The sequence below is a fragment of the Physella acuta genome, unplaced genomic scaffold (genome assembly GCF_028476545.2).
Source record: "Physella acuta isolate Inbredline_101_S28 unplaced genomic scaffold, ASM2847654v3 ptg000784l, whole genome shotgun sequence".
Taxonomy (NCBI): domain Eukaryota; kingdom Metazoa; phylum Mollusca; class Gastropoda; family Physidae; genus Physella; species Physella acuta.
Window position 1 is genome coordinate 37,432 of NW_026732302.1, and position 16,381 is coordinate 53,812.

General features: G+C 42.8%; 1 protein-coding gene across 1 annotated transcript; it reads left to right on the plus strand.

Moving 5' to 3' along the window:
* The first annotated feature begins 12,636 nt into the window (after window positions 1-12,636).
* Window positions 12,637-13,308, plus strand: LOC131950887 (uncharacterized). The gene has a single exon (XM_059313087.1). It carries the CDS (start codon window positions 12,637-12,639, stop codon window positions 13,306-13,308), a length of 672 nt encoding a protein of 223 aa, XP_059169070.1.
* Window positions 13,309-16,381: the final 3,073 nt, after the last annotated feature.

Sequence of the window (16,381 nt, forward strand, 5' to 3'; positions counted from 1 at the left end):
TCCTATTAGCATGATTTCAACTTGTCTCTAAAAACTACTGCTGTGCCTCTGGCTAGACGATACTCCTATTTGCAGGATCTCTTAACCTGTCTGTAGAACCTACTGATGTGCCTCTGGATAGACAATGCTCCTATTAGCATGATTTCAACTTGTCTCTAAAAACTACTGCTGTGCCTCTGGCTAGACGATACTCCTATTTGCAGGATCTCTTAACCTGTCTGTAGAACCTACTGATGTGCCTCTGGATAGACAATGCTCCTATTAGCATGATTTCAACTTGTCTCTAAAAACTACTGCTGTGCCTCTGGCTAGACGATACTCCTATTTGCAGGATCTCTTAACCTGTCTGTAGAACCTACTGATGTGCCTCTGGATAGACAATGCTCCTATTAGCATGATCTCAACATGTCTCTAAAAACTACTGCTGTGCCTCTTGTTTGGCTTAATCCTATGACATTATTTCCCTTCCTTGTGCATATTCGCACATTTCTCGCTTAACGTGAAATCACCAAATGAAGCAAATTTTCACTGATTGGTTTTCTAATTTAGCGCGTTATAATCTCTACATATTTTCCCACCACTTGACCCCGTGACCTTTGACCTACTTGCATTACACCGTGTCCCCGAATCGTTCTGCGACCCAGATTAGTTCTGAGAAAAAGATTCCCCCGTGAAGGAACTGGCTAACACGTTTGACATTGAAATGTGCTCCACTCTCTGGTGGCAGGATCCACCACAGTTCAGGTGGGTTTGGTGGATGTCGTGACAGTGGCGTTTATCTTACTTGTGGTGTTTTGACGTCTGTGTGTTGGTGAGTTGTCCAATAATTATAGTTAATTCTTACATCACACATTTCAGGAAGCAAACATAAAGCTATGTTTTGTGACGTAGGTTGTATTCCCTTTATGAGCCGTCGATTTAATATATACATAAATGCCCCACAGAATGCCTTCACGGCTACGCCTATGCGTTGATTGTAATTAAGCTAATTATTTCGTCGGGTCGTAATGATTGTGAGATATTAATTAGGTGATGTTTTGATTGCTGGCGACTGAACCTTTTCAATGACAAACATCACACAATAGTCAGAGGGAATAGTTGGATGGGGAGGGGGGGGGAGGATGATAGATCGAAAGGATGCCTGGAAAAACTCTGCTCTCATATATATATATACATATATATATATATGGTCTGGTGAGCTGTGGTTCACGCTAAATGTTTACAATCATAGAGCCGGGTTTAGTGACGGCTATTAGGCAAATAATTTAGTTTTAAACGATTTTAAACTTAGGGGAGGTAACTAAGAGGAGGCTGCTTTCACGGGGGGGGGGGGGGGTCGTAGGTCAGGGGTTGGGAGAAAGGAGGGTGGGGGTAGTATCGTCCTTAACGACCTACTGATAGTGTTTTAAAGCACTGGTACTGTCGAATTCACAAATTATGGATTACTGAACAGTAGAAAATAAAACAACTAAATAGCGGCATATGATACGCCGCGGGTCGGCTCGTACATTTGATTGCTTTAGCTGCTGTTTCTGAAGTTTCATATTCAATGTACACAGCACTTCTATTAAAGTGTGCATGTATTCGATCCATTGACATTCTAATATTCTTTATAGTCCCATATGTAAATTATTTTTTTAATATACTTTTATTTACAAATAGAAATAATTACATTACACAAGCATATACAAATGTGTGTGTGCGTTAGCCTGTAACATAATTCAAACATTTACAAAAATTATCATTACAAGAACAAAATGGTGAACATTACTTAAAAAAAAGGATTTGTCGATCAACAATTCAAATGAAGGTAATAAGAAATAAAGAAATACAAAAATTGTATGTTTACCATGATAGTCTTAAATGTTTTTACAGTTTTGTTGAGAATTTTTTACTACATAAAGAGCGTGAGAAATTAATAGGAAATATTAACACTATGTAAATAAAAAGTTAGAAAGCGAAAAACGGGGATTCTAATTTGATTTTCAAATTGGAGAAGGTTTAAAATTAAAGAATAAAGTTCGCACAGTGTATCAAGCAAAATTTAGCTTACTGACAGTATCTAATACCGTTAGTAGTTTTTAATCTATAACAGTCTAATAATAATTTTAAAATACAAAAAAATTAAAACGTAGACAATCAGGCATCATAAATTTACACAATTAATGCTAAGTATAATATTAAACTATTATCTACATTTGTGTGTTATTACTATTGAATGTCTCTATATTGAGTCTATACTAACTTCTTATTGGAAATTAGTCGTAGATTGTCTCCCTTATTTCTTTTTTAATCTAGATATGGGAGGTAATTGATATAATTGTTTATAACTCAATGGTCATTTTTTTTTTTAAAAACAAAAAGCTTTGTTTTTCAATTTTTTTTTGCAGTTACTATTGTATAGCAATTTAGCAAATTTATGCGGATTTTTAAAAAATTATCTTGGGTTTGATACGCCCTCATTACGTCATCATACCCCTCATTATGTCATCACACTTTTAAAAAATAAAGGTTAGAATTTATTTGCAGATATTTTTATTAGCTTTACACGCGGCAAAGCCAGCCATCTACCTTAATTTATATCTTTTGTGACTTTGATTTGAAACTGTTGTTACGTTAGATCTACTTTTTTGAGCACGGGGTCAGTCCACACTGCTAGTGGACCACCGGAATTGTTTTGTGGGCCAGGACCTCGGTATGCTAGTGGACCACGGGATGGGTGGGCTAGGACCTCAGTATGCTAGTGGACCACGGGATGGGTGGGCTAGGACCTCAGTATGCTAGTGGACCACGGGATGGGTGGGCTAGGACCTCAGTATGCTAGTGGACCACGGGATGGGTGGGCTAGGACCTCAGTATGCTAGTGGACCACGGGATGGGTCTTGTGGGCCAGGACCTCGGTATGCTAGTGGACCACGGGTTGCTAGTGGACCACCGGGATTGTCTTGTGGGCCAGGACCTCAGTATGCTAGTGGACCACGGGATTGTCTTGTGGGCCAGGACCTCAGTATGCTAGTGGACCACGGGATTGTCTTGTGGGCCAGGACCTCAGTATGCTAGTGGACCACCGGGATTGTCTTGTGGGCCAGGACCTCAGTATGCTAGTGGACCACGGGATTGGTGGGCTAGGACCTCAGTATGCTAGTGGACCACGGGATGGGTGGGCCAGGACCTCAGTATGCTAGTGGACCACGGGATGGGTGGGCCAGGACCTCAGTATGCTAGTGGACCACGGGATTGGTGGGCTAGGACCTCAGTATGCTAGTGGACCACCGGGATTAGTCTTCTGGGCCAGGATCTCATAATGCTAGTGGACCACGGGGTTGGTCTTGTGGGCCAGGACCTCAGTATGCTAGTGGACCACGGGGTTGGTGTTGTGGGCCTGCAAGTGGCCCGCTGTATTTTAACATGGGCATCGGTCGTACATATGACCCACATTCACTAGGGAACCTGGATATTAAAAGGTTTGTGGTACCAAGCCCATAGGCCATAGACTCGACGTGAGAAAAATATTGGCTGTAAAATCTTAGAAGAAATACTAGCTTTTAAAATATTATAGAAGTCAGAGGCGTACTTAAGGGAGGGCTGGTGGGGCGGTCGCTCTGGGCGCCGACACTAAGGGGACGCCAAAAGTAGTAGAACATTATATTACAGCTCATCCAGACCTGAATTACTGAATTCCACAAATAAATAGCTACTTGGCTGTACAGACTGATGAAACAGTTTCCTACATCATCTGTGTAGAACTAAAAGAACTACGGTTACGGAACAGTGACTCGTAAATAGCGCCAACACCCTTTTCAACTGCGGGGGGGGGGGGGGGGGGCTTTATTACAAACACGAATAAATATATAATTATATTTGAAAAAGGGGTGTTCAAAAATCGATAGTTCGCCCCTGGCGCCGGAATGGATCGCTATGCCTCTGAAAGAAGTAGTTGTTAAATCTTAGAAGAAATACTAGCTGTAAAGTAATACTAGCTGTAAAGTCTTATACTAGCTGCAAAGTCTCGTAGAAATACTAGCTGTTAAGTCTTATAGAAATACTAGCTGTAAAACCTTAAGAGAAATACTAGCTGTAAAGTCTTCACCGCAAGTTAGAAGAAATACAAGTTGTAGAATCTAACATTCAGCACTAATCCCGGATTGCTACACACATGCTTTCAACTAAAAGGTTTTTTGTCTGTTTAAGTTGGAGGTGTGTGACTAAGAAGTTTAACGCGGTAAGAAAAGAGTTAGTGTATGTGTTCGATGTCTCCAATGTAACAGTGTGTGGATAGTTCACGTAAAGTGGTGCAATGTAGGCTTGGTTTCAATTTCATGTGTGTTATACGCGCTGAATCTTTCAGAATAGCAGGGCCGTAACTACACTACACTTACTGGGTAGGTCTCGCAACTTCACAGCACCCCACCTGTGGGTCTGAATTATGGTATCAAATTCCGGACGGATCTATTGACTGCTTAATGTTGGCCTTAGATTCAAGGATTTGGTTGACCTCAGATGTTTGACTTTTTCGACCTTGGCCTTTTAGTGTTGGCCTCAGATTCAAGGCTTTTAATTTCCTCTTATTGCTGGCCTCCACATAATGACTTGTATTGGCCTGTTAACGTTAGCCTCGAATTAGCTATTGGACCCAAATTCTTGACATTAAGCTATTGGCCTGTTAACGTTGGCCACCCGTTTCTGACTCCCATTTGTTTCTAGCCAAAGTGTGCCCGCAGTTGGTGAAGATTTTAGTGTGATACTGGAATGTGTAGCGTTATTGTAGCACCGTATTGGTTTGATTTACTTGTGTAAGTTTGTCGTTAGGTCTGTATGTTCATGTGTGTGTCATGTCTGTTCTTGTCGTGTCATTGAGATCACGCGTGTTGTTAGGTTGGGACTGGCCGCTAATTTAAATTTTGTTGTCTAAATAGAATCATGTTCTGTCTATAGTAAACCCTGTTCTGTTTATAATAAACCTTGTTCTGTTTATGCTAAACCATGCTCCGTCTATGCTAAACCTTGTTCTGTATTTGCTAAATCATGTTCTGTCTTAATTAAACATTGTTCTCTCTGCGAGCCTTGTGTCAGTGCGATGAAGCCATATTCTCACAAAACCCACATGAACCTACATAGCCGATGGTAGGGTTGTAATGTATCTACTGGTAAGACTAACTAATCCAACACAATACTTTTCAATGAAACATGTACTCAAATACATTGCAAACTCCATTAACCCCCCCCCCCCCCCCCCATACACACCACAACCCCATCCGAGTCCGCTTCTGTTTGAGCAGATTTTTGTGTATGGCCACTTGGCACATCTGCTGTAGCTGACCTTTGAACTTTATCTCGTCCGTTCATCCTGCCCTGCGTCATGTTTAAATCTAGGGCTGAAATTATTGCGACATTACGTAACACTGCTACCAATAATTGACTGTTGCTTTATCTTTTTTTTTTTTTTTTAATCCACAGCAAACTTTAGAAAAGAAAAAAACACCAAGCTCAGCAAAGGTCAACCATGGGAGGTAAGCGAGCTCAAGGGAAATAACTCAACATGCGCGGACTATTGCACTTGTCTCCCTTGGTCAACCCTGCCTGGCGCGCGCTCAACTAGCAACAGTGATTGGATTACTCTCCCCTGTAGCAGGATGGGAGACGGCCGCGAGTTGTAGGACTTGGTTGACTGTAGAGTAGAGGTAAGAGCGTGGTTGTGTTGTTTGGTGTGAGCCTTGTCCCAAAGTGGAGACTTCTTGCTCTAGTTCAGCTGTTGATAACCTGCTTGCTGCGTAGATTAAATCAAGGGTCGTCCATAGATGTCGGCAGACACCCAGGGGTAGGGATGGGGTTCGAAGTGACATAATATGGGGGGGGGGGGGATGAAATGGAAAAAAATATTTGTGTCCTTTAAAAATTAATATTAAAGTAAAAAATAACGTCTATTTTCGTCAAAATCACTAACTTTTGGGTGGGGGTGGTGGAGAGTGGGTATACTATTTTTCGAGGGTGGGGGTGGATTTTGTGATATTTTTATGTGGGTGGATTTTGTGATATTCTATGTGGGGTGGATTTTGTTATCTTTTTTTTTTTGGGATGGATTTGTGTGACATTTATGGACGACTCCTTAGAGTAACAAAGAAGAAGTAGAAGCTTGACAGTATAAGTAGGGTTCATGCTGCCTCTAGATAATCTTGAAACCAGCTTCCTTGAAAATAGGTTTGACATATGCACTTAGTACTCTCTGTAGAACAAACCATATATTTTTTTTAATGGGTTGTTTTTTTCTGTTCTGGTTGGTAAACATATTTGAATATGTACTCACTCGAAAATGTACACATTTGATTATGAACACAGTCGAGTATGTACATATTAAAATGACTAGCGTAACAGACAGCAATACTCTAACACCAAACCAAACCTAGTCCTTACGCTGACTGTAGCACTTTATAGCTGCAGCACATCGCTTACATCTGCTGCACAAATGTGCCTTTCATCTTCTACAAGGCATATGCCCAAGCGAGATCACATAGAATTACATTTAAACAACAAAAACTCAAGTAAGTTATTCAACATCACTCAGACGTCTTGCTTTGTATTCTCAAGTCTTTTAACTCTGCCGGCCTAAACACCCCCACACAGTCTTAAAGAAAGCGCTAATTTAAAAATAACCATTTTATAATTAATTAATAATGGACGCTAATTACTTGTGTGGCTGCTTCCCTTTTATATTTTCGCGACGTCAGTTAACAATTCAAGTCTGCGCAACTTGTGACGTCACTTCCTAATACGCTTTTCGCTCAAGGTTTTTTTTTTTTTTTTTATTAACCCCATAGCGGCTGGAACTTTATAAATTAAATGGTGGAGACGTTTTATAAAAAGAGTGGATGCGGCAAAGTCCTTCTCTTGCAGACATCGGTATGAAAGCTGATAAGGCGATTCTTGACCTGTGGTAGATGTAGGATTTAGTGCCTGGGAATTGGAAATAACATGGACATCATAGGGTTAAATGAACCTGGGAGTTTGAAATGTGGTTGTCTTTGAGTGAATAACTGCTTCGTGTGAAATATGGTCGCTAAAGGGTTAATGTTGAACCAAAACGTGTAAGGACCGGACTAGAAAACTAGACTGACCTTTGTGGGATCAGGGCTGAAACTAAAACCCCTGGCTTAAAGAACCTTCTGGAAGAAACATTAACCTTTTCTTAAATCGTCCTCTTTACACCGGTGGTTCTCTCCCTGTGTCCACCCCTACCCCACCCACCTACATCTTCTTCGGTACCCTTTGAAAATACACCATTCACAAACTGTCCATTATTTTCATTCGCCAAACTTTTATATTAGTCCTTCGTGACCAACCCACTAGACGCTCAAGTTTCGAACCTCCCCACCACAAACCCCCAAACCATTTGAGAACTGTTGAGTACGGCGACTATGAATTGATTCTCATTTTGGTTCTGGAATAATCTCTCTTCTCCCCCCCCCCCCCCCCCCCCCCCCCAAATCTCTCACTATAAATCGATGAACGGTTTTTGAAAGGTGGATTTTGAAAGGTTGGGTCAGTTAACAAGATAGGATGGATGGCACAAGGTGGGATGGATGGCCCAAGGTGGGATGGATGGCCCAGGGTAGGACGGATGGCCCAAGATGGGATGGATGGCCGGGAGTTTGAAAGGTTGAGTCAGTTAACAAGATGGGGTGGATGGCCCAAGGTGGGATGGATGGCCCAAGGTGGCGTAGATGACCGAGAGTTTGAAAGGTTGGGTCAGCTAACAAGATGGGGTGGATGGCTGGCTTAGGGTAATGATGGCCGGTTAGACCTAGTTAGGTTAGGATTAGGTTGATCAGAGCCGAGAGATTCGATTGGCCTGATGAGATCACGTGAGCAGACACGCGCACGTCACGTGGAAGTGTGTGCACCTGTGCAGACGTTGTTAAATGTAAAAATAAATAGGTGTTGGAGTGGCTCAAATATGTCTAGAGAGGCTTGTTATTTTTTTTTTAATTAACTCAAGTTGCCTAAAAACAACTTTAAAACAGAAAACAGGTTTAAGATTTATTTATGGACGGGTTTATCAGTTAGGAATCTTTTGGATGCGCGGGAATTTTATTTATTTCTTCGGTAGATGAATGGACTTAGGAATTGCGTCCCTTTGGTAATTTGGCGCCCTTGAGAGTTACGTCCCATAATTATGGGCGACCTGAAGAGCAGAATTATTTCTTCAAAAACAGGATTTTGTCAACAGTCGCGTCATTCAGTCGTCCGTCAAGATGTGTCAGTCGTCTGTCAAGCTGTGTCAGTCGTCTGTCAAGCTTTGTCATCTGTCAAGTTGTGTCAGTCGTCTGTCAAGCTTTGTCTGTCGTCTGTCAAACTGTCAGTCTGTCAAACTGTCAGTCGTCTGTCAAAATGTGTCAGTCGTCTGTCACACGTTGTCAGTCATCTGTCAAGCTGTGTCAGTCGTCTGTCAAACTGTGTCAGTCTGTCAAACTGTGTCAGTCATCTGTCAAGCTGTGTCAGTCGTCTGTCAAACTGTGTCAGTCATCTGTCAAGCTGACTGTTGTTTGACATATTACAGCAAATTTCAACTCATCATCAAATATGAACTTCAGTCTTTCCCACACATCCCTTCATGCCCCCCTCCCCCCCCTTTAATTCCCCCCCCCCCCCCCCCGCCCTTTAATTCCCCCCCCCCCCCTCCCGCATTCACTTCTAAATCATTTCTGAAAAAGGTAAATTAAAAACTTGAATGACTTTGATTAAAGTGTTGCGAACAAACGAACCAATTGCTTTCAGTAACAGTGTGTCGAGCGAGTCAATACACGTCATTAGTTAAGACGTGACCACTTAGCTAATGAGTAATTTGAATTCCAATGTAAACTAGTTCTTGTATATTTGACAGCCAGCTCAGGATGGGGTTAGTATCACGTGATGCATGTTGGCACTTTTTTCTATCGTATTCTTGGTTTTATTTATCGTATACATATTTGTTTTTTCAATATCGCTTTATGTGTAAAGGCAATTTATTTAAAACCACTGTGCAGTTATTATTTGATGTGTGTGATGTCGTGATTATAACGCCACTCGCTACGTTGTTTGGTGTGATCTAAATATTTGTTTAATTAGTCACTTGCTTTCTTCTTTACTGTTAATCAGATATTTAAGGTCATAACGTTTTTTAGCGTACTTGTTTGATATCATAGTTATATTTGGTTGTACGTCATTGGCTTTCTTGTGTGATTTCAACGTGTAGTGACGATGCTGTATCACATCGTATCTTCGTCACTATACAGGGTATACTGTGTGACTTGCGTGAGCCTGTAGGTCACGTGGGTCAGCGCTCACCCTGATAACCTACATGTTGTTGTTTTTTTTTACTTTATGTCTGTCACGTGAAAGTTGAATTCAAAACTTTTTTCCACTTCGTGTCGTGTGCAATAAATGTGGTGTCGTGTGCAATAAATGTGGTGTCGTGTGCAATAAATGTGGTGTCGTGTGCAATAAATGTGGTGTCGTGTGCAATAAATGTGGTGTTGTGTGCAATATGGTGTCGTGTGCTATAATTGTGGTGTCGTGTGCAATATATGTGGTGTTGTGTGCAATATGGTGTCGTGTGCAATAAATGTGGTGTCATGTGCAATAAATGTGGTGTCGTGTGCTATAAATGGGGTGTCGTGTGCAATAAATGTGGTGTCATGTGCAATAAATGTGGTGTCATGTGCAATAAATGCGGTGTCGTGTGCTATAAATGGGGTGTCGTGTGCAATAAATGTGGTGTCGTGTGCTATAAATGTGCGCAATAAATGTGGTGTCATGCGCAAGAAAAGTGGTGCTGTGTGCAATATGGTGTCGTGTGCAGTAAATTAATGTGGTTTATATATTGCTTTAATTGCTTTGATGGTCGTTAGCTCGTCATAGTGTTTTGGTATTGTCGTCACGTAGCCTACTTTATCCCAAACACATGTTTGTGATTTATTTTAATCATCTGCACACCATGTATCTAAAACACCACATTACTTATCCTAAACACAGGTCCACCACGTTACATATAATCCCAACCACCATGTAACATATGCTATAGTACAATTGTACCCAAGCTTTGTAATTTCTTTAAATTTCATCCGATGTGTTTAATTTTTTGCTTAGCTGATAGTTCAACAATAACCGTTATTTTTACATAACTTTCAAACAATTCAGTAGATCTTACACGTACCAGTTAAAAATAAAATATCCCGTGTTTGTACCCACCAAGTCAGCATAGTGTTGCAGTTGGTGCTAATGTTTATTTACTTCGTGCTGTGCTACAATAAAGTCTTGCAACTTACCTGTTCATAATTTACCGCCTTCGTCTCGTTTTGCCCCCCCCCCCCCCCCTTTCCTTTCCCCCAACCTAACTCTAACCTGTTTAGAATTGACTACCGCCTTAGTTTTCTTCTGAACCCCTACATTGTATACCTCAACGTGTTCATAATTTACGACTGCCTCAGCGTTTTGAAGCCCTCCACCCGTAGCCCTTAGCTTTGAGTTCAAGTGGCATTTCGTTGGCCGTTTTATCATTCATTCTGGCAAGTGACAGGTCGTACATTATCTGGCCGACAGGGTTTAAAAACCTGGCCAGTTTATGGCTTGTTTATGCCCTGAGAGAGATATAAACAAAACCAGTTTAAGTCGGAGCAGTAATTTCCCTACACACGCAACATGGGAATCAATTATTCACCGGAGTCTGCCCAGCATCCATTTTATTCACTGTTTAGTTCTTAAACGTACGAGGGTTATTTCCCATGTTATCGGTTTTCATAGTAAAGATATAGAACTGCTCCTAACCTGCTGACTTGCAAAAAAAAAAAAAAAGAAATTAAATCTTCTCCTTTACCCATGCTCAAATCTGCATTTATTTTTTACAGTTTATTTAAAAAAAAAAAACAAGTATTCTTTTACAGACAAAAATTTTCCGAAATTACCCATTTTGTTTTCTTAACTCCTCCATTCTAGCCCCCACCCTATCTCCCTTTACCACCCCCTCATCATCACATACCCCCAACCCAGCCCGGTGAAAAATGACTAGCATCATGACGTGAAACGTATTCAGTGACCCAAAGCTCTCTCATGTACTATCCCAGTGACCCAACCGACTCCAACTTTTTTAGTTTACTGCCGGCTGCTCGATAAACTGATATTGATAAAGTCGGCCAGACCACCATCTTGTTCCGGCGTGTCTCGTTTAACGACGTTTGATTCGTTTAACGTCGCACAATGGGGATCATGATCGAGGTCCCTGGTGCGATTTATTTTACAGCTATCCATTAGGTCGGGACTTTGGTATGGGTTGCAGTTTAAGGGTAGTGAATCTTGGAGCGTCTAGTGTTGGTGAGTCCGCTGACTCCTGGAGCGTCTAGTGTTGGTGAGTCCGCTGACTCCTGGAACGTCTAGTGTTGGTGAGTCCGCTGACTCCTGGAGCGTCTAGTGTTGGTGAGTCCGCTGACTCCTGGAGCGTCTAGTGTTGGTGAGTCCGCTGACTCCTGGAGCGTCTAGTATTGGTGAGTCCGCTGACTCCTGGAGCGTCTAGTGTTGGTGAGTCAATGACTGGAGCATCTAGTGTTGGTGAGTCCGCTGACTCCTGGAGCGTCTAGTGTTGGTGAGTCCGCTGACTCCTGGAGCGTCTAGTGTTGGTGAGTCCGCTGACTCCTGGAGCGTCTAGTGTTGGTGAGTCAATGACTGGAGCGTCTAGTGTTGGTGAGTCCGCTGACTCCTGGAGCGTCTAGTGTTGGTGAGTCCGCTGACTCCTGGAGCGTCTAGTGTTGGTGAGTCCGCTGACTCCTGGAGCGTCTAGTGTTGGTGAGTCCGCTGACTCCTGGAGCGTCTAGTGTTGGTGAGTCCGCTGACTCCTGGATCATCTAGTGTTGGTGAGTCAGCTGACTCCCGGATCATCTAGTGTTGGTGAGTCAATGACTCCTGGAGATTCTAGTGTTCGTTAGTCAGCTGACTCTTGGAGCGTCTAGTGTTGGCGAGTCAATGACTCCTGGACCATCTAGTGTTGGTGAGTCTTTAGTCGCTGACGTATGGAGCATGTAATCCATCAGTTGACTCTCGACCCCCTCAGTGCTAATCGATCAAAGAGGTGCATCAGTCACCAATCACAATAGCTAAATGTACAGTAGTAACCTGTCTTAAACTTAATTATTGTATAATATACTAGCTGTTGACGAGTACTACGAGATAGTACTACGGTCCTTTGGTTATTTTCAATTGATTTTGGGCAATTTTAGGCTAATATTTTGGGAAATTTAAGGCTAATATTTTGGGAAATTTAGTTATTTTATTACGAAAATATTTGTTTCTTTTTTTTTTTTTTTTTTGAGTCCGTGTTTTATTTAATAATAAGAATTTAATAAACATTAATTTTGGTGGGATAATTTTTCCAAGCCATGTTAGGGATATTCCCAGATTTTAACACGACTGACGGTAACAATGTGTCGGCCTATAGTGAGAAGAGACCTTTGACCTATAGATGAGTGGGTCGGGGTTGAGGCGGTGTTGACTTGACCTTGTGTACTCACGCACGCCTGGGGTGACCGAGCGCTGTACTCTCGCCCCCCCCCCCCCCCCCCACCCTTTACAGCTGCGGGCTTTTCCAAACTAGGTTGTCGCCATCTGACAAAAATGTCCGTTCTGAAATTGTTACGTGTGTCGCCATCTTTGTTTGCACGCCGTACAGACTGGGGCGAGTGCCCTGAGACATGCGCCCCGCGCCCCAGTAGAGTGTTTGCCCAGTTCTCAAGTGGGGTTCGCGCCCCGCGCCCCAGTAGAGTGTTTGCCCAGTTCTCAAGTGGGGTTCGCGCCCCGCGCCCCAGTAGAGTGTTGGCCCAGTTCTCAAGTGGAGTGTGCGCCCCGCGCCCCAGTAGAGTGTTTGCCCAGTTCTCAAGTGGAGTGTGCGCCCCGCGCCCCAGTAGAGTGTTTGCCCAGTTCTCAAGTGGGGTTCGCGCCCCGCGCCCCAGTAGAGTGTTGGCCCAGTTCTCAAGTGGAGTGTGCGCCCCGCTCCCCAGTAGAGTGTTGGCCCAGTTCTCAAGTGGAGTGTGCGCCCCGCTCCCCAGTAGAGTGTTGGCCCAGTTCTCAAGTGGAGTGTGCGCCCCGCTCCCCAGTAGAGTGTTGGCCCAGTTCTCAAGTGGAGTGTGCGCCCCGCTCCCCAGTAGAGTGTTGGCCCAGTTCTCAAGTGGGGTGTGCGTCCCGATCACCGAGGGGTCGGCGCCCAGCTACTCCTGGAATATACACCCCGTATACGCTACGCTCTTCGTTAGGTTGTGCGCCCTACCTAGTAAACCACTGACCAAGTAACCCCTCTCTCCCTTTACAGATTTGTTCATTTCCGATGACAATGCAAGAATTTAACTTTTTCAATCAAATTTGATATTTTAAAAAATATGCTTTAAAGATGATTAAATTCAGTAACAGGAGGGGAGATGACCATTACAGTTTTAAAAAAAAAACAAATTCTAAATGCACTAAAAAAAAATTTTTTTAAAAACCACTTGTTAGTGTGAAAAAAATACTTTTTTTATTTTTCACACTGTCTTCTTAAAAAAAAAAACTCCTTTTTGTTGCGTTAAAATATTTCCCACGTTATAAACCTAAGACGAAGACCTGGGTAAAGAAAAAAGTTCATTGTTGACTGGTGTAGGGGAAATTCCTGTGTCTATGGGATCTACTGGACCAGACACAACAACCGGGCTGTGCGCCCCTATCGGTACCATCAGTCAGTGTCAGTCTAAAGAGGAAGTTAAAAGACGAGGGAGGCACCTGACAAACATGTCCTGCTGGTTGGTGGAGTCAGTCATGCGTGACTGCTGGTGTCATTGTCAGTGGCGCGTGACTGTTGGTGTCATTGTCAGTGGTGCGTGACTGTTGGTGTCATTGTCAGTGGCACGTGAATTTTTGACTGGCTCCGCACCACGAGACGTCAGTAGCTCGTGATGTTTTGATGACGTTAGCAGCGCGTGATTTTATTTTCATTGAAACTTGAATTTTTAACGCCGCTACGTCCCATGTGACTTTAGTAGCGCGTGTGACGTCACTTGCTCCTTTGACGTCACGTGTAGTCATGCAAGCTTGGTTCTGCTGTCTGTAATGCATGCTACTGTGGTAGATTGTGTAAACGTAGACAATAGCAAGGGACTGTACTACGGGTTACATACATTGCCGATATTGCTTTACCTTTGATTACTAACACGACCAAGTCACTTTTTTTCTTTGAGCTAGTTTTCAGCTAGGGTAAAAAAAAACATCAGGGTGGTGATGTAGGACAAACACATTTGCTTTGTTGGTTATTGTTACTGGTCAGTTGTAGGTTAGATTAGAATAGCTTAGAATAGTCCAGAACGTAGGGGAGAGGTGTGTGTGTGAGCAGTGTTTCTTCCAGACTTTTTTCTCCAGGCGGAGGGGGGGGGGGGCGGACACTGGTAAAAGTACATGTTTTCTATATAAATTCTATTTCGGTCGGAATGCCTGGAAGAAACTCTGTGTGTGAGTTGAGTTAACTCCGTGGTGTTTAGGTATTGTTATCCCAAGGTTGAGTGCGGGTATAAAAGCTGGAGTGAACTATTGTAAGGGGTTTTTAGTTAGTAACGGCGATGGTTGAGGGCTACTGTGTAACATGTAAAGATGAGAACAAATAAAGTATTGAACAATCTCTTGGATTTTCTGCATTGAATAAAACACAGACGTAACAGTTATTGCCTATTATTTAACTCAGCTTTAAAAACAGTTATTAAATATTAACGGAAGAAATTGTTTATTATCAGTTCAGTGAGCTGCTCCGGTTAAAGACGTTATTAGGTGTCGATGTGATCTATATATAGCTTGCACCGTCCTTAGTGTTTCTTTCAGACATTTTGTCCAGGGGGGGGGGGGAGGGAGGCGTATATTAATTTTTCCAGGGGGGGGCGGTCTGACACAAGTTATATCCTTGTAAAAAATATTTTCCTACCAGGGGTGAGGGGTCATTTAGGTGCCGTTGAATCTATAAATAATTTCGTCGTATCTTACAAGTCATCTCCAAGATGTGAAGTGGAGACAGCAGTAACCCGGATGTCTAATTGCGTCCTTGACCTTTGAACCCCGCGGTTGACCTTTCCACACTTAGTTTTGCAATAAATTTATTGAGCAATGGTAAAAATAAAACTGGGTAACTCAGTGCGGTCATGGTACCATCCTACCATCATATAATGGCTGGTACCATCCTACATAATATAACAGCTGGTACCATCTTACCATCATGTAATGGCTGGTACCATCCTAACATCTTGTAGTGGCTGGTACCATCCTACCATCATGTAATGGCTTGTACCATCCTACCATCATGTAGTGGCTGCTACCATCCTACCATCATGTAGTGGCTGGTACCATCATGTAATAGCTGGTACCATCACTACCATCATGTAATAGCTGGTACCATCACTACCATCATGTAATGGCTGGTACTATCTTACCATCATATAATGGCTGGTACCATCCTACCATCATGTAATGGCTGGTACCAACAGTCACACACCAACCTTTGATGCATGACTGACACCACCAACCAGCAGCACAGGTGTATCAGGTACCTTCTCACGCCTTTAAAACTTCCCCTTTAGTTTGACAGTGACTGATGATAACAAACCAACCGCCATTGTATCAAGGCCAAAGTTCAAGGTCTAACATTACAACATGTCTGGTGATGAAAGAAATTCCCCTGTGATCAAATTTCAAAACCTGGCGTCATTAATTGGCTCCTGTCATTAATTGGCTCCTGTCATTAGTTGGCGCTTGTCATTAGTTGGCACCTGTAATTAGCCAAATGCTTGCATAAGAGCAGGATTGTATTTTTTATCAGCCTCCAGAAATGGATCCTCCAAAGAAATAGTTTTGCTTCCTACTTATTAGCATGTGGAATGGCCTGGTGGGGTGGTAGATCGCCCAGCTTTCAACCTGAAGGTCTTGAGTTCGGATCTTGGACAAGTCTGTTTAAGTCCCAACTCTGATGGGTACCGGACTCATTTAGGAAAAGTAACGGTGTATGGGCTCAGTGTTGACTACAAGATCCCTTCAAGAAACATGACCTCTACTTTATCCGCCTGATGGATCATCAGACATGACAACACCAGTGGTATTTGAAACACTCCATCGTTGTTTGGTGGGTGGTAAACCTTTTGTGTGGTCAATTAACATGACCTTCTGCTTTATGACTCGACCTCCCCCTTTCAACTACGACATGATACCCCACCCCCAGGCTTTGGCCTACGTGACTCGCTCCGCAGGACAAAACCATGCAGCACTTAATGCGTACCATGTGCCACTTGTACAGCTTCACACAAAAATTGATCTAATTCAAGTGTACATGGGGGTGGGGATCTAAAGGGAATTCCCATCC